The sequence below is a fragment of the Ranitomeya variabilis genome, chromosome 5 (genome assembly GCF_051348905.1).
Source record: "Ranitomeya variabilis isolate aRanVar5 chromosome 5, aRanVar5.hap1, whole genome shotgun sequence".
In the NCBI taxonomy this organism is placed as follows: domain Eukaryota; kingdom Metazoa; phylum Chordata; class Amphibia; order Anura; family Dendrobatidae; genus Ranitomeya; species Ranitomeya variabilis.
In genome coordinates, this window is record NC_135236.1 from 5,077,870 (window position 1) to 5,102,510 (window position 24,641).

The window sequence follows — 24,641 nt, forward strand, 5'->3', positions numbered from 1 at the left end:
TCAGGAGGCCTGGAAGCTATACTTCAGGCTCCACCCTCATTGATCAGGGAGTGAGGAACAATGGGTTGGAATCATAGTATCTCTTCTTAACGGTGATCCCCAATCCTGGGCCTTCTCCCTGCTGACCGATTCACCATCTCTACGGCCGGTGGATGAGTTTTTTGCGGCTCTGGTGCTGATGTATTTAGATCCTGATGGTGTGGTGCCCCTGAGGGTCTAGTCGCCACAGGGGTACTGCATCTCAGCCAGAGGAGTGGTGTCACAACTCTCTGGTAAGAAAGGGACTCTGTACAGAACCATAACCCTTGCTCCCATCACTAGACCTCTCCAGGCCAGGGAGGGATTAGGTAGAAGGTGTGGGTGGAAGAGTGGATGAGGGGAGGAGAGATATAGAATGTCCGTGAGTCTGTGGGGAGGAGAGAAGAAGAGCAGACGCGAGACATGGTTGAAGCTGGGGACTGGAGCTGGTAGGAGCTTGTCCCAGCACGAGAGAGAGAGAATGGGAGAAGGGAGAGCAGCTCCCAGAAGGAACGAAGGGGTCCTAGGGGCACGGGAAGTGTGGAAACCACCCATGGGGCCTGCATCCACGCTGACCATCGCCAGGTGGAGGGACCAGGTCGCAGTAGGGGAGCCGGCCCCTGATCTAGTGGAGGAACAACAAGTCCCTGCTAGGACCCAGAGGCTGTCGTGTCTGCAAGTGCGACAGCCACATGCACATCTATTTCGCTGAAAAGGTAGACACAGAGGGTCAAGGGGACAGTGAAGACATCACCCAACAGGACTCGCGACTACCGACTTGGGACACAAGGGGGTTCTGGACAAGTGCCCCAATATACTGGAGAGTTGGCTGGACCACTAACACAGAGGACACAGCACCCTGCTGGGGAATAACATCTGAAATGTGAGTAAAACGTGAAGACTGCTCCCTTCTGTGTCCTCTGAATTCTTTCCTGCGTCACTTGCCCTGCACCACTGCCATCCTTCAGTAACTTTACTATACACCTTTAACTGCCCTTGGGCCCCGCTCCACCTGTGGGTAGCAGAACCATCCCAGCTGCATCACCATCGGCCTCAGTGGTCTTCTTAAGCAGCGTCGGTCATCTATAGCCGAACACCACAGGTGGCATCACGAAAAATCCTCTTTCCTATATAAACTTTATTCCCAAACATCAGTGCATTACTTTTATTGTGCACCCAGGGCCACACACCGAGTTACCGCTGACGTGACCACCCCTTGAAGAACCGTCCGACCCGGTCCCAAGTACCCTCGGCCCTAGCGGGTGTAGCAATGGCGTCTCCCTGGCGGAATCCCGTCTCTGTAAAATCAAGCAGAGGGGCTGGCCGGCTGAGGAGTACTGCTCAGAATTCAGGAGGTGGGCCACTGACACACAGTGGAGCCATTTTAATCAGGGTCTGTCCCCAAGGTTGCAGGATACTCTTGTGCAGTACGCCGCCCCAGGTCATTGGAGGCCGCCATGTCCCTTGCCATTCGGGTGAATAGACGCTTGAGGGAGAGGCATACACCAAATCTGCTCCCTGTTGTCCTTGCTAGAGAGGAGGACACACCTGAGCAGGCGGACGAACCCATGCAGGTGGGAGGAGTTGGTTCCCAAATGGGGTTGCCTGCAGTTCGCTGTGGTGTGATGGCATGTTTTTTCTGTAGGCAGACTGGTCATTTTATCGGGGTCTGCCAGGCTCGCGCCAAAGTGGCTACACCATCTAAGAAGCCGCGCCCCCCTGGTTGTGTGGAGGGAGGCGACAAGAGAGTGTATATCTCCTCCATATTGTTTTCTCAATGTACCTTACGTGCAGAAGTGGTGGTTGGCAGGGTGACTGAGACTATACCAGTGCTTGCGGTCAGTGGAGCGGGAGTCAATTTGGTGGATGCTCACTTTGTCCAGACCCGTGGCCTTAGGAGTAGGACTCTAGTGAGACCCCCCTTAGGGTGTGTTTCCACAGTCAGGAAACGCTGTGCAGAGCTGCAGCGTCAAACACGCAGCGTCCAGATGTTACAGCATAGAGGGGATTTCCTGAAATCCCGTCTCCACTATGCGGTAAATCACGCAGGCGGAAGACCCGCGAAAACGAACATGTGGCGCGTCTCTCCAGAACGCAGCATGTCTGCTTACAATGTGGAGATGCTCCTTTGCCGCACCGTAAATTTACCATAGACTATTATTAGGCAAAACCGCATCTAATGATTAGACACATGCGTAGTAACTGCGTAAACGCAGCTTACTACACGTCTCCTAATTTACATGCGGGCTCACCTGTCCCACCGCCGGAAGTCTGAGTCCACTGCAGTTCTCGCGATAACTTTGCTTACCGCGAGAACTGCCGTGCACGTGACTGGGGGTCATCTCCGGTCACCCTAGGCTGGTTCTCACGGTCAGCTGACCCCAAGAGCTGGAGTGTAGGTGATCGCCGGAGAGGTATCTACAAGCTCTGCTATGTCTGGGTGTCAGGCATCTAGTGACGAGCGAGTGGACTCGTTGCTCAGCTGGTCTCCGAGTATTTGTGACAGCTCGGAGATCTAGATTTTGTTGACGCATGATTTACAGCTGCTAGCCAGCCTGAGTACATGTGGGGGTTGTCTGGTTGCTAGGGAATCCCCACATGTATTCAGGCTGTCTAGCAGCTGTAAATCATGCAGCTGCGGCAACAAAAACTAAATCTCTGAGCAGTCACAAATACTCGGAGACCACCCGAGCAACGAGTCCACTCGCTCATCTCCACAGGCAGCCAGATGTAGCAGTACGACACTCGTTATTAAGGACTACGTCGGACACAAGGAGCATACTGTTGGTTTATTATTTTTTTTTCTTCCAGGAGAATAATGTCGTCGCAGGAATGAGCGTATAATAGAAATATGGTCACAACTGTGTGGTCTTTTATTTCATATAGCCCTTCACGGCCTTGCCCTTTTCCGTTTTTGCGTTTTCGTTTTTCACTCCCCTCCTTTCCAGACCCATAACTTTATAATTTTTTCATCAATTTGGCCATGTGGGGGCTTATTTTTTGCGGGGCGAGTTGTGCTTTTGAACGACACCATTGGTTTTAGCATGTCCTGTACTAGAAAACGGGAAAAAAATTCCAAGTGCGGTGAAATTGCAAAAAAAGTGCAATCCCACACTTGTTTTTTTGTTTGGCTTTTTTGCTAGGTTCACTAAATGCTAAAACTGAACTGCCATTATGATTCTACAGGTCATTACGAGTTCATAGACACCTAACATGTCTAGATTACGTTTTATCTACAGTAAGTGGTGAAAAAAAATACCAAACTTTCCTAAAAAAATAAATAAATTGCACCATTTTCTGATACCCGTAGCGTCTCCATTTTTTGTGATCTGGGGTCTGGTGAGGGCTTATTATTTGCGCGCTGAGCTGACGTCTTTAATTATACCATTTTGGTGCAGATGCGTTCTTTTGATCACCCGTTATTGCATTTTAATGCAATGTCGCAGCGACCAAAATAACGTAATTCTGGCGTTTCAAATTTTTTTCTCACTACGCCGTTTAGCGATCAGGTTAATGCTTTTTTTTTACTAAAAAAAAGGAAACAGAAAGCACTTGCGCTCCTAATGGTTCCTAAAAATGCTAAATGTAGAGTGCTGCTGGTGATTATGACAGGTTCTGTGTGGACCTGTAGAGTATATCAAATGGGAAAAATGGTATTCACCTGCGCTGTCTGCAAAAACGAACAATAAATGAAAAATAGATGAATAAATGAATAAGAGAGCACTTACTTAATGAGTAATCATTGGTCATGCAGTGGATGTTGTAATAGGTCCTTTAAGTGCTACCAGAATCTTTAGGGAATAAAAGAAGAAAGCATACCGTAAATGTTTGTATTGGTGAATATAGTGAACCTCTATGGATTTATAATATATACTCATGCAGATATTAGATGGAAATGTGCCATGAAGAGACGTGATCCCTGTGTGTCTGTGATTGATGCGGGTATTGACCACGGGTGCTTCATCTTCAGAGGTTTATAGTAGATGCCCCTGCTTAACCCCTTCGCGACATGCGCCGTACTAGTACTGCGCTGCCGGCACTGCATTAGTGCCAGCCGCAGTACTAGTACGGCGCATCGATCACCGCGGTCTCGCGCTGAGCGCCGCGGTGATCGGGTGCGGGTGTCAGCTGTATATGACAGCTGACACCCCGCAGCAATGCCCACGATCGGCGCTATCGCCGATCGCGGGCATTTAACCCCTCTGATGCCGCTGTCAATAGTGACAGCGGCATAGAGGGGGATCGCGCAGGGACGGGGGCTCCCTGCGCTCTCCCACCGGAGCAACGCGATGAGATCGCGCTGCTCCGGTGACCTGGAAGGAGTCCCCAGATCCAAGATGGCCGCGGGACTCCTTCCGGGTCATGAGATGACCCTGCTTGCCGGCGCCTGCTGAGAATTTCTAATAGCAGGCGCCGGCAAGCCTCTGCAATGTGCCTGTGCACACTGTCAGATCACCGATCTGTGATGTCACCCCCTTTTAAAAAGTTTAAAAAAAAATGTCCACATGTGTAAAAAAAAAGAAAAAAAAAATTCCTAAATAAAGAAAAAAAAAAAAAAAATTCCCATAAATACATTTCTTTATCTAAAAAAAAAAATCACACAATAAAAGTACACATATTTAGTATCACCGCGTCCGTAACGACCCCACCTATAAAACTATATCACTAGTTAACCCCTTCAGTGAACACCGTAAAAAAAAAAAAAAAAAACGAGGCAAAAACAACGCTTTATTCTCATACCGCCAAACAAAGAGTGGAATAACACGCGATCAAAAAGACGGATATAAATAACCATGGTACCGCTGAAAACGTCATCTTGTCCCGCAAAAAAAAAGCCACCATGCAGCATCATCAGCAGAAAAATAAAAAAGTTATAGCTCTCAGAATAAAGCGATGCAAAAACAATTATTTTTTTTATATAAAATAGTTTTTATTGTGTAAAAGCGCCAAAACATAAAAAAATTACATAAATGAGGTATTGCTGTAATCGTACTGACCTGAAGAATAAAACTGCTTTATCAATTTTACCACAAGTGGAATGGTATAAATGCCCCCCCTAAAAGAATTTCAGGAATTGCTGGTTTTTGTTCATTCCGCCTCCCAAAAATCAGAATAAAAAGCGATCAAAAAATGTCATGTGCCCAAAAATGGTACCAATAAAAACGTCAACTCGTCCCGCAAAAAACAAGATCTCACATGACTCTGTGGGCCAAAATATGGATAAATTATAGCTCTCAAAATGTGGTGATGCAAAAACTATTTTTTGCAATAAAAAGCGTCTTTCAGTGTGTGACAGCTGCCAACCATAAAAATCCGCCCAAAAAACGCTATATAAGTAAATCAAATCCCCCTTCATCACCCCCTTAGTTAGGGAAAAATAATACAATTTTAAAAAAATATATTTAATTTCCATTTTCCCGTTAGGCTACTTTCACACTAGCGTCGGTACGGGGCCGACGCATACTGTGCAAGTGCCGCACAACGGGGGCAGCGGATGCTGTTTTTCCACGCATCCGCTGCCCCATTGTGAGGTGCGGGGAGGTGGGGGCGGAGTTCCAGCCGCGCATGCGCGGTCGGAAATGGTGGACCGTCGGCACAAAAAAAGTTACATGTAACGTTTTTTGCTGCCGGCAGTCCGCCACAACACGACGCAACCGTCGTACGACGGTTGCGACGTGTGTCAATATATCACTAATGTTAGTCTATGGGGAAAAAACGCATCCTGCCGATGACTTTGCAGGAAGCGTTTTTTCGCCAAAACGACGTATTGTGACGTATGCAAAAAAACGCTAGTGTGAAAGTAGCGCTAGGGTTAGGGTTGGGGTTAGGGCTAGGGTTAGGGCTGGGGTTAGGGTTGGGGTTAGGGTTTCAGTTAGAATTGGGGAGTTTTCACTGTTTAGGCACATCAGGGGCTCTCCAAACGCGACATGGCGTCCCATCTCAATTCCAGCCAATTCTGCTTTGAAAAACTAAAACAGTGCTCCTTCCCTTCCAAGTTCTCCTGTGCGCCCAAACAGTGGTTCCCCCAACATATGGGGTATCAGCGTTCTCAGGACAAGTTGGACAACAACTTTTGGGGTCCAATTTTTCCTGTTACCCTTGGGAAAATAAAAACGTGGGGGCTAAAATATCAGTTTAGTGGAAAAAAAAATTTTTTTTATTTTCACGGCTCTGCGTGATAAACTGTAGTGAAACACTTGTTGGTTCAAAGTTCTCACAACACATCTAGATAAGTTCCGTGGGGGGTCTAGTTTCCAATATGGGGTCACTTGTGGGGGGTTTCTACTGTTTAGGTACATCAGGGGCTCTGCAAATGCAACATGACACCTGCAGACCAATCCATCTAAGTCTGCATTTCAAACGGCGCTCCTTCCCTTCCGAGCTCTGCCGTGCGCCCAAACAGTGGTTCCCCCCAATGTATGGGGTATCAGCGTACTCAGGACAAATTGGACAATAAGTTTTGTGGTCCAATTTCTCCTGTTACCTTTGGGAAAAAAAAAATTGCGGGCTAAAACATCATTTTGTGGAAAGAAAAAATGATTTTTTAATTTTCACAGCGCTACATTCTAAACTTTAGTGAAACAATAGGGGGTTAAAAGTGCTCACCACACATCTAGATAAGTTCCTTAGGGGGTCTTCTTTCCAAAATGGTGTCACTTGTGGGGGTTTCCACTGTTTAGGCACGTCAGGGGCTCTCCAAACACGACATGGGTTCCGATCTCAATTCCAGCCAATTTTGCATTGAAAAGTCAAATGGCGCTCCTTCCCTTCCGAGCTCTGCCATGCGCCCAAACAGTGGTTTATCCCCATATATGAAGTATCAGCGTACTCAGGACAAATTGCACAACAACTTTTGGGGTCCAATTTATCCTGTTACCCTTAGGAAAATAAAAAATTTGGGGCAAAAATATCATTTTTTGTGAAAATTAATATGAATTTTTTTCACGGCTCTACATTATAAACTTCTGTGAAGCACTTGGAGGTTCAAAGTGCTCACCACACATCTAGATTAGTTCCTTAGAGGGTCTACTTTCCAAAATGGTGTCACTTGTGGGGGTTTCCACTGTTTAGGCACATCAGGGGCTCTCCAAACACGACATGGGTTCCGATCTCAATTCCAGCAAATCTTGCATTGAAAAGTGAAATGGCGCTCCTTCCCTTCCGAGCTCTGCCATGTGCCCAATCAATGGTTTACCCCAACATGTGGGGTATCGGCGTACTCAGGACAAATTGTACAACGACTTTTTTGGTCCAATTTCTCCTGTTACCCTTGGTAAAATAAAACAAATTGGATCTGAAGTAAAAATTTTGTGAAAAAAAAGTTAAATGTTCAATTTTTTTTAAACATTCCAAAAATTCCTGTGAAGCACCTGAAGGGTTAATAATCTTTTTGAATGTGGTTTTGAGTACCTTGAGGGGTGCAGTTTTTAGAATGGTGTCACTTTTGGGCATTTTCTGTCATATAGACCCCTCAAAGTCACTTCAAGTGTGAGGTGGTCCGTAAAAAAAATGTTTTTGCAAATTTTGTTGCAAAAATGAGAAATCGCTGGTCAACTTTTAACCCTTATAACTCCCTAACCAAAAAAAATTATGTTTCCAAAATTGTGCTGATGTAAAGCAGACATGTGGGAAATGTTGTTTATTATCTATATTATGAGATATAACTCTCTAATTTAAGGGCATAAAAACTAAAAGTTTGAAAATTGCTAAATTTTCATAATTTTCGACAAATTTTTGTTTTTTTCACAAATAAATGCAAGTCATATCGAAGAAGTTTTACCACTATCATGAAGTACAATATGTCACGAGAAAACAATGTCAGAATCACCAGGATCCGTTGAAGCGTTTTAGAGTTATGACCTCAAAGTGACAGTGGTCAGAATTCTAAAAATTGGCCCTGTCACTTAGGTGAAAACAGGCTTCGGGGTGAAGGGGTTAAATAAATGTACAACCTTTATATAGGTATAGGGTTAAAACCTGATGAAGAAATGCACTGGTTGGCTGAGTAGCTATACTAGCACACCTGCCCTCTTTAGCCCCGTAGCGTGGTGACGTCACCAGTAGCTCCACCCACCCTCTCCGACCGCTACCTCAGTGCTGCATCCGGCCGGGGCACGCAAGGTCTCGCGGTCTCGCGGCTTCTGCCTCCACTCTCTCCTTAACCCACCACTCTGCCCTAGCGGTACACCGAGCGGTGCCTCAGACTTCCCGGAACCGCTCCCCTCCGCCCTCAGCACCACAGTGAGTACAGCATGTTTTATGTGCACATAGCAGTTGTGGCATATTAGTGCTCCACCATACTAGGGGAGCATTTCTCCTCATCTCAACATATAGGCAATCAATCCTAATCACAGTACTCCTTGTCAGCCAGCGCCTGACGGCCATCTTAGCACCTAACGGAATCCTGCGCTACTCCCACCAGTAGTAAGTGTATTGTGTACTGGGAAAACTAGACCGCATTTATCTAAAACCACACCTATAAAGGTTGTACATTGATTTAAGCAGGGGCGTCTACTATAAACCTCTGAAGATGAAGCACCCGTGGTCAATACCCGCATCGATCGCAGACACACAGGGATCACGTCTCTTCATGGCACATTTCCATCTAACATCTGAGTGAGTATATATTATACATCTATTTAGTCTCACTATATTCACCAATACAAACATTTATGCTTTCTTCTCTTATTCCCTAAAGATTCTGGTAGCACTTTAAGGACCTATTACAAACATCCACTGCATAACCAATAATTATTCATTAAGTAAGTGCTTTTTTATGCATTTATCCGTCTATTTTTCATTTATTGTTCGCTTTTGTAGACAGCGCAGGTGAATACCATTTTCCTACTTCTTTTTTTTATTGATAGATTGGGCGATTCTGAACGCGGCGATACCAAATATGTGTAGGTTTGATTTTTTTTTTTTACTATTGTTTTATTTTGATTGGGGTGAAGGGGGGTGATTTAAACTTTTCTTTTTTATTTCTTTTTTTTTTTTTGTACTTTTACCATGCTTCAATAGTCTCCATGGGAGGCTAGAAGCTGGCGTAGCCTGATCGGCACTGTTACGTAGGAGTGATGCTCAGATCGCTCCTATGTAGCAGAATTACTGCATTGCTTTGAGCGCCGACCACAGGGTGGCGCTCACAGCAAGCCGGCATCAAAAACCATAGAGGTCTCAAGGAGACCTCTGGTTGCTATGCCGACGCATCACTGACCCCCGATCATGTGACGGGGGTCAGCAATGCGCTCATTTCCGGCCCGATGGCCGAAAGCACTAGTTAAACGCCGCTGTCAGCGTTTGACATCAGCATTTAACTAGTTAATAGGGGCAGGTGGATCGCAATTTCACCTGCCGCTGTTGTGGGCACATGTCAGCTGTACAAAACAGCTGACATGTCCCGGCTTTGATGTGGGCTCACTGCCGGAGCCCACATCAAACCGACCTCCACAGTAATAGTACGGCGGAGGTCAGTAAGGGGTTAAAATACTTTATTCTGCATGTGTGTGTGTGTTTTATTAACCCTTACAGCACTCTATCATAGGCCGGGACTTTGTGTTGTTTAGGGACTAGTGGGGGAGGGGCCGAGACCTTGTGTCAGGATTCGAACCCAGCAGCTCTTGTGCACCAGACAGCATCTCTTCCTTCTGAGCTATTCAGCTCACTGGACAGTTCCGTGCTAACCCAAATATTTGTACCTATGTTGTTTCTGATGGTCTCCACCCTGAGTTCCTGCTGGTCACCACGCTGTATTTCTGATTGGCTCCATCTTGATTGAACACCCTACTTAAACCTGGCCTAGCGCTCCCTTCCTTGCAGCCTCTAGTCAGGCTTCCTTTCATCTGCTGCTTATCCTCAAGATACTACATTGCGGCTCCTGCGTACCGACGTCTAGCTATCCCTGACTACCTGCCACTGCTGCCCCTAGTGGGTGCAATAACACTGCTCCAAACCAGGTCAGTCCAAAATAGTTTGATTGCTTGGCTAAGAAACAGGTTGGCCCTAAAAAGTCTCACCAACCCCCAAGTCTAACAGGCTTCCCTTCTGTGTAATAGGAGAAGAGAAGGTAATTTCCCCTGAAGCAGACATTCCTGAAATAGGGGTGCCCAGAGAAAATTCTGGGTTCACCCAACATAGGGACCTAACTGTTAAAAACAGTGTTCAGTAAGGTAACTGATATAAACGGCATAGCACAGGAGTCGGGTACTGACACCAGGTTTCCCTATTTCATGTTGAGTGGACTTATTGTACCAGGTTACTAAGGTGAGGGAGGAGATAGTGGAGCAATTGTTGGTACCAGGACAATATAGACAAAGGTTGTTGGACATGGCCCATTCACATGTCTTGACTGGCCATCTGGGGGTGGAGCAAACTCAACAGGTCACTTGGATGTTCTATTGGCCCAGATATCACCAGGAAATTCCAAGATATTGCAAGTCCTGTCCCAACTGCTAGTTAACCACTACCACCTCTCACTTCCCAAATCCTCTTGTGCTACTACCCATCAAGGCAAGGCAACAGAGGGACCCCATTGAAACTCCATGTTGGCTGTATATGCCAGAAGGGGACATTGAGGATATCACAGTGGCAGACACACTGTCACCGGCCGAGATAGAAGAACTGCTTCAGCAAAACCAGAATCGGTTTTCGGAGTTGCCATGACATAAGCAAGTTGTTGAACATGAAATCCTGACAGAACCACATGTGTGGGTGAACCAAAGGGCTTATAGAATGCCTGAAGCCTAGCTTGAGGTGACTCTTGATGTAAAGGTGAGGAAAACGATGAGTCTGGGGGTTGTCAAGGAGTCAATTAGTGGTAAGTCCAGCCCCAGTGTCTTTAGCCGAAAGCCTGGTGGAGAGTGGCCTTTTTGCAACAATCACAGAAAGGTAAATGTGGTGTCTAAATGTGACACTTATCTGATGCCCCGCGTCGATGAGTTCCTAGGGAAGCTAGGTTCAGCCAGATACATCACCACTCTGGACCTAATAAAAGATTACAAATCCTTCTCTCTCAAAGTGCAAAGGAGAAGGCAGCCTTTTCTACACCTGACGCTTCCAGTATACCAGAATTCCGTGCAGGCTGCAAGGAGCCCCAGATACCTACCGGAGGGCCATGGACCATATCTTAGTCCCACCAAAAAAGTATGCTGCAGCTTACCTCTACGGTATTGTGATATTTAGCCTGGATTGGGTAAGTCATCTGCAGAAGGTCTAGGCGGTACTGGATGGGCAGAGAAGGGGGGACTTACCATAAACCCCAGAAGTGCGCCATGGGTAAAGAGAAAGAAAAATACTTGGGCTGCTCTGTTGGAAAAGGCGAAATAAAGTTGCAAGCAGAAAAGGGAGAGGCAATCCAAAATTGTCTGCAATCGGTCTCCAAGAAACAAGTTTGGGCATTTCTGAGAATGGTGGGATGCGATCGGTGGTTTATCCTGAATTTCGCCACGATAGCCGCCTCTCTGATTGACCTTTAAGGGCACGAAGACGTTGGTGGTCTAATGGACTCTTAAAGCAGAGCTGAAGTTCGAAGAGTTGAAACTCAGGGCTACAGGACTTCAACTTTCATGTGTAACATTGGCCTGGGAAGCTGCATGGTAGTGAAGATGCCCTGTCTAGACTTTCCTGTTTGGTGACTGAAGGTCCCAAAACCCCCGGCTTCGGGAAGAGGGGGCAGATATGTAGCAAAGTCACTGGCAATGTACTGGAGGGGAGGTATGTTTCACTAAGGATGTAAGCTTCAGTGGTAGCAACTTAGGAAAATGCTTCAGCACGCGGAATGCAGCAGGGGTTAATCAGCCATGTTTAGCGCTAGGTTAATTGAACAGCAGTAGAGTGAGGAGTCCAGAGGATAAATATTCAGCCTTCTAGTGCATTCAGTGTGGGGTGGGCCTGGAGGTGCAAGCCTCTGGAGCTATGGTTTCATGCTAAGGAAAGCTGAACCTTTTGATGTTTTTTACTGAAGCAGGCGGATTCCCGTAACGACTGTGTCATATGTTATGTTTTTGTTTTTTGCCAACATTGCACTGGTTTATGCAGTACTCTTAATAAACTAGTGGAAGACTTAAAGAGACAGTGTTCCTTTATGTGCAGCCAAGTGGGCCGATCTACCATAGTTGATGGAGAGTGCAGGCCAGATCCCTAGGAAGCAAGTGTGACAGCTGTGGCAAATTGTAACGTGTATTTTCCTAGCGATAGAATTGCGGGAGGGTTTGATTTTTGTGTGGCGAGCTGACGGTTTTATTGATACCACTGTGGGTACTTACAAACTTTTTCTTCTTTATTGCCCTTTTTAGGGAGGTGGCACTTTGCTTTTTTTTCTAATTTCAGCGTTCACCACACGGGTTTATTCATTTAATATTTTAGTATTATTTTGGTACATTGGACACCACAGTTGAAAATGTCATTTTTAATTATTTTTTTTTAAAGGAGAGAAAACCGAGGCAGGTTCACATTTTTATGTTATTTGTGTCTTCATTTGCCTTGTTATAAATGCAGTCCTGGTGACATCATGTCTGTATCACATGAGACCGCTGCAACCAATCACTAAGTTCACTCCTCTTGCAGGTTTAATCAACACAAGCTGTTGATCTCAGTGACTTTCGGCAGCCTGTAAAAAAAAGACTGGAACAGCGGCAGAGAGAGTGGATGATGGAGCAGAGGAAGGTGAAGGAAGTTAATTTTATGATTTATATCACACGCACGCAGATGAGGTACAAAAGATTGAAAAGGGAAACCCCTTGTAGGATGTTTCTCTCTGGGTCCATGGGACACTGTGACATTCAAAGCAGCAGCATCACTTGGCCTTCGAGTAGGGAGGACCACTGGGAGACGGTCCTAGGCCATAGAGGAGTGCAGAAGAAACTACCTGAGAGGAGCGCTGAGGAGACAGCCATAGGCCATGTAGGAGTGCTGAAGAAATTACCTGAGAGGAGCACCGAGGAGATGGCCCTAGGCCATGAAGGAGTGCTGAATAAACTACCTGAGAGGAGCGCTGAGGAGACGGCCCTAGGCCATAGAGGAGTGCTGAAGAAACTACCTGAGAGGAGCGCTGAGGAGACGGCCCTAGGCCATGAAGGAGTGCTGAATAAACTACCTGAGAGGAGGGCTGAGGAGACGGCCCTAGGCCATAGAGGAGTGCTGAAGAAACTACCTGAGAGGAGCGCTGAGGAGACGGCCCTAGGCCATAGAGGAGTGCTGAAGAAACTACCTGAGAGGAGCACTGAGGATACGGCCTTAGGCCATAGAGGAGTGCTAAAGAAACTACCTGAGAGGAGCACCGAGGACACAGCCTGAGGGCAAAGAGGAGTGCTGAAGAGAAGGCCTGAGAGGAGCACCGAAGAGATGGCCCGAGGGCAAAGAGGAGTGCTGAAGAGACTGAGAGGAGCACCGAGGAGACAGCCTGAGGGCAAAGAGGAGTGCTGAAGAGACGGCCTGAGAGGAGCACCAAAAAGATGGCCTGAGGGCAAAGAGGAATGCTGAGAGCCTGAGAGGAGTACCGAGGAAACAAACAGAGGTCAAAGAGGAGTGCTGGAGAGACCGCCTGAGAGGAGCACCAAGGAGATGGACAGAGGTCAGAGGATTGCTGAAGAGACTGCCTGAGAGGAGCACCAAGGAGATGGACAGAGGTCAGAGGATTGCTGAAGAGACTGCCTGAGAGGAGCACCAAGAGACGGACCGAGGTCAGAGGAGTGCTGAAGAAACTACCTGAGAGGAGCACTGAGGATACGGCCCTAGGCCATAAAGGAGTGCTGAATAAACTACCTGAGAGGAGTGCTGGGGAGACGGCCCTAGGCCATAGAGGAGTGCTGAAGAAACTACCTGAGAGGAGTGCTGAGGAGAAGGCCCTAAGCCATAGATGAGTGCTGAAGAAACTACCTGAGAGAAGCGTTGAGGAGACGGCCCTAGAGGAGTGCTGAAGAAACTACCTGAGAGGAGCACCGAGGACACAGCCTGAGGGCAAAGAGGAGTGCTGAAGAGACGGCCTGAGAGGAGCACCGAAGAGATGGCCCGAGGGCAAAGAGGAGTGCTGAAGAGACTGAGAGGAGCACCGAGGAGACAGCCTGAGGGCAAAGAGGAGTGCTGAAGAGACGGCCTGAGAGGAGCACCAAAGAGATGGCCTGAGGGCAAAGATTAATGCTGAAGAGCCTGAGAGGAGTACCGAGGAAACAAACAGAGGTCAAAAGAGGAGTGCTGGAGAGACCGCCTGAGAGGAGCACCAAGGAGATGGACAGAGGTCAGAGGATTGCTGAAGAGACTGCCTGAGAGGAGCACCAAGAGACGGACCGAGGTCAGAGGACTGCTGAAGAGACTGCCTGAGAGGAACACCAAGGAGACGGACCGAGGGTAGGGAGGAATACTGAGGACACAGCCCAGAGGGCAGAGGGGAGTGCTGAGGAGATTTCCCAAGTATAGGGAAAAATGCAGAGCAGGCGGCTCGAGGGTAGGGAGGAGCATTGAGGACATTGCCTGAGAGCAGAGAGGAGCACCAAGTGGACGCCGTGAGAGGAGTACTGAGAAAATGCCCCGAATGCAGAGAGGAGTTGGGAGAGTTAGGAGGTATGCTGCAGGAGTGGTATAATCAGAGGGGTGTAAGATACTGGGTGGGAGTGGTGTAACCAGAAGGCTGTGGTGTAACCAGGGGGTGTGATACTGGGTAGGAGTAATGTAACCAGAGACATGTGATGTAACCAGGTGGTGTACTGGGAGGGGGTGTGGTGTAACCAGAGAGATGTGGTGTAACCAGAGGGGTGTAATATACTGGGAGGGGGGAGTGGTATACGCAGAGGGATGTGGTGTAACCAGTGGGGTGTAATATACTGGGAGGGGGAGTGGTATACCAGAAGGGGAGTGGCAAAAGGGAGGGGCAGGGCTGACAGATTGATGAAGTCATAAGTCAGACAATATATAAAAGAAACTCGGCACTCAACTTAATCACAAATGAACTTTTATGTAGTCCAAGTTGTAGTAAAAAAGTCCACGTTTTTTAGATGGTATCACCGACGACAAGCAGTGGATACCGCGTCTGAAGAGGACATGCGATCCCATAAGGAAAAAGATTTTAACCAAATTCCGGATATCTATGTAACTTCCATTGGAATACCTACCTACCTCCATATTCGGATTACATGCACTTCTATAGGGATACCAGTATTCATCTGATACCATCTAAAAAACTTGTAGCTGATGAAGGTCGGAGACACTGAAACATTTTTTATTTACTACAATTTGGACTACCGTACATAAAAGTTAGTTTGTGATTAAGTTGAGTGCCGAGTTTCTTTTATATACTACTCTATGGTGCAGGACCCTACTCTGGCTCCCCCTTCGGTAGTCCTCACGGTGTTCTCTACATAAGCCAGACAATGGCACACAGCAACTTTTGGAGCAGGTTCCTGAAACAGTCTTGTTTTTAGACTCACCTCCATAATGGGGATCCCATGTGTTTACCAAAATCATCTAGAAAAAAAGTCCAGCTCACCATAGTAGACATCCTTAGGTGTTCGGAGCAGGGAGAACGCTGTGTCAAAGCGTGGGGCAATCAAAACATGAGAAATCCAGCTCAACGAACTTGTGACCAAACTCCTTCTTTATTCAGGTGCTCAGCAGAGGAGAAAACAACATCAGCGTTGATAGTTACATGATATGCGACATCGACGCGTTTCAGGTGACTACGCACCCTTAATCCTTTATCTTCATGGTGAATAAAGGAGGAGTTTGTTCACAAGTTCGTTGAGCTGAATTTCACGTTTTGATTACCAAAGTCAGCCCCATACACAGCCGGTAATACTGGGGGCCACGTTATCACCTCTGAGCTGTAACGGCTGCCTGTAATGTCACTGATATGTAGTGGATGATGACACAGGTTGGGAGTCTTAGTCTTCGAACTAGGGCTGATTGTGTTCTATGTGTAGAGTGTATCATATTCTAGCCATGCCATGCTGGGAGTTGTAGTACATTTCTTACCTTGCAGGACTGTGGCGGTCAGCAGTATAGTGGTGAGCAGTCTCCACGTCTCCTCCATGTCGTCTCTTCTGATCAGGGTGTTCTCTGGCAGCAGCTGCCGGATATGTCGGTGACAGACAGGACAGGGGGTCTGGTCTTGTCATCCAAAAATCCTCCGGCAGCTGTCACATGAGCCCCCGCTCCTCCGCCAGGCATTCCTCCGCTCACATATTTACTGTCCTGTCCATGAAGACCCAGATAATCGCACCATATACTTTTATTATGGGACCCTATTCCTCAGCACCGAGAAGAAGTGGAGGATGATGGAGACCACTGGACGGAGACGTCACTGATCTCTACAAGATGGAAGAATGGGCACAACCTCTTCACGTCCTCTGGATTATATCCTGCCAGAGTCTGAGCCTTGTTCAGAAATCCCGGCACCTCCAGCCTCAGCTCTCAATGAGGTTATTAATGATCATCTGAGGAAGGTTCTGTTGCTGAATCATGAGGATCCGCTGCCGGCAGCTCCTGTGTGATCACCGACCAATGCCCTCCTCAATGGAGACAAGTCTGGAGATGCTGCTGTAATGTAATGTGTAATCACCAACCATCACGTCTCCGATGTTCTCTACGGAGACAAGTCCGGAGACGCTGCCAGCAGCTCCTGTTTGATCATTGACAAATGCCCTCCCCGATGTGCTTGATGGAGACAATTCCAGAGACGCTGCTTGCTGCTCCAGCGTAATCGCCAACCAGTGGCGTCTCCAATGTGCTCTATGGAGACAAGTCTGGATACGCTGCCGGCAGCTCCTGTGTAATCACCAACCAATGATGTCACCGATGTGCTCAATGGATACAAGTCCGGAGACGCTCCTGGCAGGTCCTGTATAATGACCAACAAATAACGTCCGTGATGTGTTCGATGGAGAAGAGTCTGGAGACGTCACCAACCAATCATGTCTTCGATTTACTCAATGAAGGCAAGACTGGAGATGCTGCAGGCAGTTCCTGTTTAGTTATTGACCAATGACGTCCTCGATGGAGACAAGTCCGGAGACACTTGAGCCACAGGAGCACATTTAGGCCACACAGGGAGCTAACAGTAGGATGAGGAACATGCAGTCTGGAAGTGTTGTGTGGAAGAACATGTCCAAGGACACCTCTTGACGCTACCTTCAGTGGGTATGGAAAGTATTCAGACCCCTTTAAATTTTTCACTCTTTGTTCCATTGAAGCCATTTGGTAAATTCCAAAAAGTTCATTTTTTCTCATTAATGTTCACTCTGCACCCCATTTTGACTGAAAAAAACAAATGTAGAAGTTTTTGCAAATTTATTAAAAAAGAAAAACCTGAAATATCACATGGTTATAAGTCTTCAGCCCCTTTGCTCAGACTCTCATATTTAAGTCACATGCTGTCCATTTCCTTGTGATCCTCCTTGAGATGGTTCTACTCCTTCATTGGAGTCCAGCTGTGTGTAATTAAACTGATAGGACTTGATTTGGAAAGGCGCACACCTGTCTATATAGGACCTCACAGCTCACAGTGCATGTCAGGCCAAATGAGAATCATGAGGTCAAAGGAACCGGCCAATGAGCTCAGAGACAGAATTGTGGCAAGGCACAGATCTGAACAAGGTTACAACAGAATGTCTGCAGTACGCAAGGTTCCTAAAAGCACAGTGGCCTCCATAATCCTTAACCCTTTCGCGACATGCGCCGTACATGTACTGCGCATGTCGGGTCCCCTGCTTTGATGTGCGCTCCGGCGGTGAGCGCACATCAAAGTCGCGACATGTCAGCTGTTTTGTACAGCTGACATGTGCGCGCAATAGCGGCGGGTGAAATCGCTATTCACCCGCCGCTATTAACCTGTTAAATGCCGCTGTCAAATGCAGACAGCGGCATTTAACTACCGCATCCGGCCGGGCGGCCGGAAATGACGTCATCGCCGACCCCCCGTCACATGATCGGGGGTCGGCGATGCATCAGGAAGGTAACCATAGAGGTCCTTGAGACCTCTATGGTTACTGATCGCCGGTAGCTGTGAGCGCCCCCCTGAGGTCGGCGCTCACAGCACACCTGCATTTCTGCTGCTTAGCAGCGATCTGATGATTGCTGTTATGTAGCAGAGGCGATCGGGCTGTGCCTGCATCTAGCCTCCCTTGGAGGCTATTGAAGCATGGCAAAAGTGAAAAAAAAAAGTTTTTAAAAATGTGAAAAAAATATTAAAAATATAAAAGTTTAAATCGCCCCCCTTTCGCCCCATCCTAAATAAAACAATAAAAAAAAAAACCAAACCTACACATATTTGGTATCGCCGCGTTCAGAATCGCCCGATCTATCAATTAAAAAAAGCATTAACCTGATCGCTAAACAGCGTAGCGAGAAAAAAATCCGAAACGCCAGAATTACGTTTTTTTGGTCGCCACGACATTGCGCATCTGCGCCGAAATGGTATCATTAAAAACATCAGCTCGGCACGCAAAAAATAAGCCATCACCCGACCCCAGATCACGAAAATTGGAGACGCTACGGGTATCGGAAAATGGCACTTTTTTTTTTTTTTTTTTTTTTAAGCAAAGTTTGGAATTTTTTTTCACCACTTGGATAAAAAATTACCTAGTCATGTTAGGTGTCTATGAACTCGTAATGACCTGGAGAATCACAATGGCAGGTCAGTTTTAGCATTTAGTGAACCTAGCAAAAAAGCCAAACAAAAAACAAGTGTGGGATTGCACTTTTTTTGCAATTTCACCGCACTTGGAATTTTTTTCCCCGTTTTCTAGTACACGACATGGTAAAACCAATGATGTCGTTCAAAAGTACAACTCGTCCCGCAAAAAATAAGCCCTCACATGACCATATTGATGGAAAAATAAAAAAGCTATGGCTCTGGGAAGGAGGGGAGCGAAAAACGAAAACACAAAAACGAAAAAGGGCCGCGGCATGAAGGTGTTAAATGAAAGAAGTTTGGGACCACCAGAAGTCTTCTTAGACCTGGCCGTCCAGCCAAACTGAGCAATCATGGGAGAAGAACCTTTCATGAGAAGGTAAAGAAGAACCCCAAGATCACTGTGGCTGAGCTCCAGAGATGCAGTAGGGAGATGGGAGAAAGTTCCACAAAGTCACCTATCACTGCAGCCTCCACCAGTCGGGCCTTTATGGCAGAGTGGCCGGACGGAAGCCTCTCCTCAGTGCAAAATGTAAAAGAGTCTCGCACTCAACTTAAATATTTTTAGTTGTCAGTTTATTAGTACTAGAGGTAGCACTGGAAACGTTTCAGCCCGAATGGGCTTTCATCAGTCACTACAACATCAAGAAAAAGAAAATACAATATGGTATATAAACAACAAAACAAAACATACGTAGAACAAAAGTATATACAGAGTATCACAAGAATATAATTGTAGCCAAAAATGTAGAATTTTCATATTAATGGTGGTACCGCAGTGAAATCGTACATAATAACCTTGCTCAATATGTGATGTGAATCTCAGTTAATCTGAATAGAAATAGAAAATAGAATAAAAATAAAACCAAAATAGAACACATACCGTGCTGTGCCAACGAGCGTGTGGCGATAATTCCTATATTAGGATATAAATCATGCGCGGTGCCTAATGTGGCATAAGGAGAGAACACAAGGATCTGTAACCATGTGTAACCATAAAATGATCGGATGGCCAGATATGAAACAAGGGCTGTAGGAAATGAAGGGTCAGAATCTGTCAGCGCACAAAAGTAAAAAAGTAAAAAAAGGGGGTTTCCTATCAGGTTTGTGGGCGTAAAGTACAGTACCTGGAGGGGTGCCGCTGTGGTGTATGTGTTGTCCTCCCAGACGCGGAGTCCACCGCTCGTCTGGAGGATGTGTGTAAGCGGCGCGCTTAAATCTCCGAGGTCTGCACTGTATTGAGACGCCGCGACCGGAAGTGGCGTAATAGGATACAGCCAGACCGGAAACGCATGGCCGTGCGGGTCACGGTGATACATTATATATATATCCAAATTGATATCAGTCCGATCATTTTATGGTTACACATGGTTACAGATCCTTGTGTTCTCTCCTTATGCCACATTAGGCACCACGCATGATTTATATCCTAATATAGGAATTATCGCCACACGCTCGTTGGCACAGCACGGTATGTGTTCTATTTTGGTTTTATTTTTATTCTATTTTCTATTTCTATTCAGATTAACTGAGATTCACATCACATATTGAGCAAGGTTATTATGTACGATTTCACTGCGGTACCACCATTAATATGAAAATTCTACATTTTTGGCTACAATTATATTCTTGTGATACTCTGTATATACTTTTGTTCTACGTATGTTTTGTTTTGTTGTTTATATACCATATTGTATTTTCTTTTTCTTGATGTTGTAGTGACTGATGAAAGCCCATTCGGGCTGAAACGTTTCCAGTGCTACCTCTAGTACTAATAAACTGACAACTAAAAATATTTAAGTTGAGTGCGAGACTCTTTCACATTTTACTATATGGTTTGGGTACCTAGTCTCTGCACCAAACTATAGCAGTGCACACGGTGTTTATTCTTATATCTCCTCATTGCAAGACATATGAAAGCCGCACAGAGTGTGCTAAACAACACATGAAGGACTCCCAGACTACGAGAAATAAGATTCTCTGGTCTGATGAGATGAAGATAGACCTTTTTGGTGATAATTCTAAGTGGTATGTGTGGAGAAAACCAGGCACTGCTCATCACCTGCCCAATACAATCCCTACAGTGAAACATGGTGGTGGCAGCATCATGCTATGGGGGTGTTTTTCAGCTGCAGGGACAGGACTGTTTGCCATTGAAGGAAACATGAATGCGGCCAAGTACAGAGATATCCTGGATGAAAACCTCTTCCAGAGTGCTCTGGACCTCAGACTTGGCCAAAGGTTCTCCTTCCAACAAGACAATGACCCTAAGCACACAGCTAAAATAACAAAGGAGCGGCTTCAGAACAACTCTGTGACCATTCTTGACCGGCCCAGCCAGAGACCTGACCTAAACCCAATGGAGCATCTCTGGAGAGACCTGAAAATGGCGTCCACCAACGTTCACCATCCAACCTGACGGAACTGGAGAGGATCTGCAAGGAAGAATGGCCGAGGATCCCCAAATCCAGGGGTGAAAACCTGTTGCATCATTCCCAAGAAGACTCATGGCTGTACTAGCTCAAAAGGGGCTTCTATCAATACTGAGCAAAGGGGCTGAAGACTTATGCCCATGGGAGATTTCAGGTTTTATTTTTTTAATAAATTTGCAAAGATTTGTTCATTTCTGGGTTTTTTTCAGTCAGGATGGGGTGCAGAGTGTACATTAATGAGGAAAAATGAACTTTACTGAATTTACCAAATGGCTGCAATGAAACAAACAGTGAAACATTTAAAGGGGTCTGAATACTTTCCGTACCCACTGTATGTGGTTTCCATACCAATCTTCGACTATATATCAAAGCAAAATTGGAATTCATCGCTGAGGAATATTGACCTCCACTCCAGCTACCATTGCCGTGGTGATCTGCATCATGATCACCTTTGACAGCGGAGAAGTCAGTCCAGGGGTCACCAGTACCCAGACATCTGGCTCGTCGCCTATTGCTGACCTGACGGCTCCTGATGGATTATGTGACAAGTCCTGCTCGGTATGACACGTCCAGTTTTACCTGCGGTACAGAAGGGATCACTAACAGCCATTCTTCTAATCTGACAGTACCATGTAGGCAACGCCATGAAGAGGCCATAATGAGGGAACATCCCACTGTTCCTAGGCTGAGGATTATGGTGTAGGATAGGGGCATGTACAGCAGCTGGACCCCTCCAGATTTCATCCAGGGGCACTAACAGCTTGGTGTTGCAGTGATTTGGAGAAATATCCATCGTACTGGTCGCATGGCCAAAGTGTCCCAACAATACCAGAGTGTGGGTGCTGGTGCCGCTGTAAGCAGCCTGTGGGGCCGTGGGACTGCGGGGACTCTAGCATGTGGCTCAGATTCCAGACTAGACAATCCAGATGATGTGATGAGGTTGTGCCCATCTTCCAACATGTACAGACCAGTGACGTCTCCGTCCTGTCATCTCCATCATTCACCCCATCTCCTGCACGGTGTTGTAATTTCAGTGTGGAGGAGTGGATCGATCACATGCCCACCAGAAACCTCAGATGGCCACATAATATAGTGCTCAGCCCAACACAACACTTCATTCGTCACAGTGTCTTGGATTTTAGACTTGTGCAAGTGATTATTATCCAGAAGATTGTATAAAGTAGAGGAAGAGCTAAGCCCTGTGGTGGCCGGTTAGAGGTAGAACAGCACGGGGCCCGAGGCTGCAGAGGGGCCAAACCCAGAAGCCTGAGATCCGAGCCTCAACACCCAGACAGGCAAACAGTCATATGCTCAAAACAGAAGGACGGCGCCGGATGGCCCACCCGAAATCCACCGAGGGGAAGGGGAAACAAGGGAAGTCTGTGTGTGATATTACACGGGGGAGTGTCTGTATTACATGTGTGATATTACACAGGGGAGTGTCTGTATTACATGTGTGATATTACACAGGGGAGTGTCTGCATTACACATGTGATATTACACGGGGGGAGTGTCTGTATTACATATGTAATATTACACAGGGGAGTGTATTACACGTGTGATATTGCACGGGGGAGTGTCTGTATTACATGTGTGATATTACACAGGGGAGTGTCTGTATTACACGTGTGACAGGGGAGTGTCTATTACACTTGTGATATTACACACGGGAGTGTCTGTATTACATATGTAATATTACACAGGGGAGTGTATTACACATGGGATATTACACGGGGGGAATGTCTGTATTACACGTGTGACAGGGGAGTGTCTATTACACTTGTGATATTACACACGGGAGTGTCTATTACATATGTAATATTACACAGGGGAGTGTATTACACGTGTGATATTGCACGGGGAGTGTCTGTATTACATGTGTGATATTACACAGGGGAGTGTATTACACGTGTGATATTACACAGGGGAGTGTCTGTATTACATGTGTGATATTACACAGGGGAGTGTCTGTATTACATGTGTGATATTACACAGGGGAGTGTCTGCATTACACATGTGATATTACACGGGGGTAGTGTCTGTATTACATATGTAATATTACACAGGGGAGTGTATTACACATGGGATATTACACGGGGGGAATGTCTGTATTACACGTGTGACAGGGGAGTGTCTATTACACTTGTGATATTACACACGGGAGTGTCTATTACATATGTAATATTACACAGGGGAGTGTATTACACGTGTGATATTGCACGGGGGAGTGTCTGTATTACATGTGTGATATTACACAGGGGAGTGTATTACACGTGTGATATTACACAGGGGAGTGTCTGTATTACATGTGTGATATTACACAGGGGAGTGTCTGTATTACATGTGTGATATTACACAGGGGAGTGTCTGCATTACACATGTGATATTACACGGGGGAGTGTCTGTATTACATGTGTGATATTACACAGGGGAGTGTCTGTATTACATGTGTGATATTACACAGGGGAGTGTCTGTATTACATGTGTGATATTACACAGGGGAGTGTCTGTATTACATGTGTGATATTACACAGGGGAGTGTCTGCATTACACATGTGATATTACACAGGGGAGTGTCTGTATTACACATGTGATATTACACGGGGGGAGTGTCTGTATTACATATGTAATATTACACAGGGGAGTGTATTACACATGTGATATTACACGGGGGGAATGTCTGTATTACACGTGTGACAGGGGAGTGTCTATTACACTTGTGATATTACACACGGGAGTGTCTGTATTACATATGTAATATTACACAGGGGAGTGTATTACACGTGTGATATTGCACGGGGGAGTGTCTGTATTACATGTGTGATATTACACAGGGGAGTGTATTACACGTGTGATATTACACAGGGCAGTGTCTGTATTACATGTGTGATATTACACAGGGGAGTGTCTGTATTACATGTGTGATATTACACAGGGGAGTGTCTGCATTACACATGTGATATTACACGGGGGGAGTGTCTGTATTACATATGTAATATTACACAGGGGAGTGTATTACACGTGTGATATTGCACGGGGGAGTGTCTGTATTACATGTGTGATATTACACAGGGGAGTGTATTACACGTGTGATATTACACAGGGGAGTGTCTGTATTACATATGTAATATTACACAGGGGAGTGTATTACACATGGGATATTACACGGGGGGAATGTCTTTATTACACGTGTGACAGGGGAGTGTCTATTACACTTGTGATATTACACACGGGAGTGTCTGTATTACATATGTAATATTACACAGGGGAGTGTATTACACATGTGATATTACACGGGGGGAATGTCTGTATTACACGTGTGACAGGGGAGTGTCTATTACACTTGTGATATTACACGCAGGAGTGTCTGTATTACACTTGTGATATTACACGGGGAGTGTCTGTATTACACGTGTGATATTACATGGGGGGAGTGTCTGTATTACACATGTGATATTACACGGGGGGAGTGTCTGTATTACACGTGTGATATTACACAGGGGAGTGTCTGCATTACACATGTGATATTACACAATGGAGTGTCTGCATTACACATGTGATATTACACGGGG

At 46.2% G+C, this 24,641-nt stretch overlaps 1 protein-coding gene and 1 long non-coding RNA gene across 4 annotated transcripts in view; one reads left to right on the top strand and one right to left on the bottom strand.

Annotated features, from left to right (window-relative positions):
- CHRNB1 (cholinergic receptor nicotinic beta 1 subunit) overlaps positions 1-16,201 on the bottom strand; it is a 50,716-nt gene extending 34,515 nt beyond the window's left edge. For 2 of the 3 annotated variants that reach the window (XM_077261492.1, XM_077261495.1), the window contains exon 1: positions 15,982-16,201. In XM_077261492.1, coding sequence (XP_077117607.1) covers positions 15,982-16,039 — 58 coding nt within the window. In that variant the 5' untranslated portion in view covers positions 16,040-16,201. The remainder of the gene's footprint in view (positions 1-15,981) is intronic. The other variant, XM_077261494.1, reaches the window with a different exon arrangement.
- LOC143774153 (uncharacterized) lies at positions 8,717-16,075 on the top strand. Its single transcript, XR_013215482.1, has 3 exons — positions 8,717-8,780; positions 8,886-8,921; positions 15,989-16,075. It is a non-coding gene; the product is annotated as an uncharacterized LOC143774153 (long non-coding RNA).
- Positions 16,202-24,641: the final 8,440 nt, after the last annotated feature.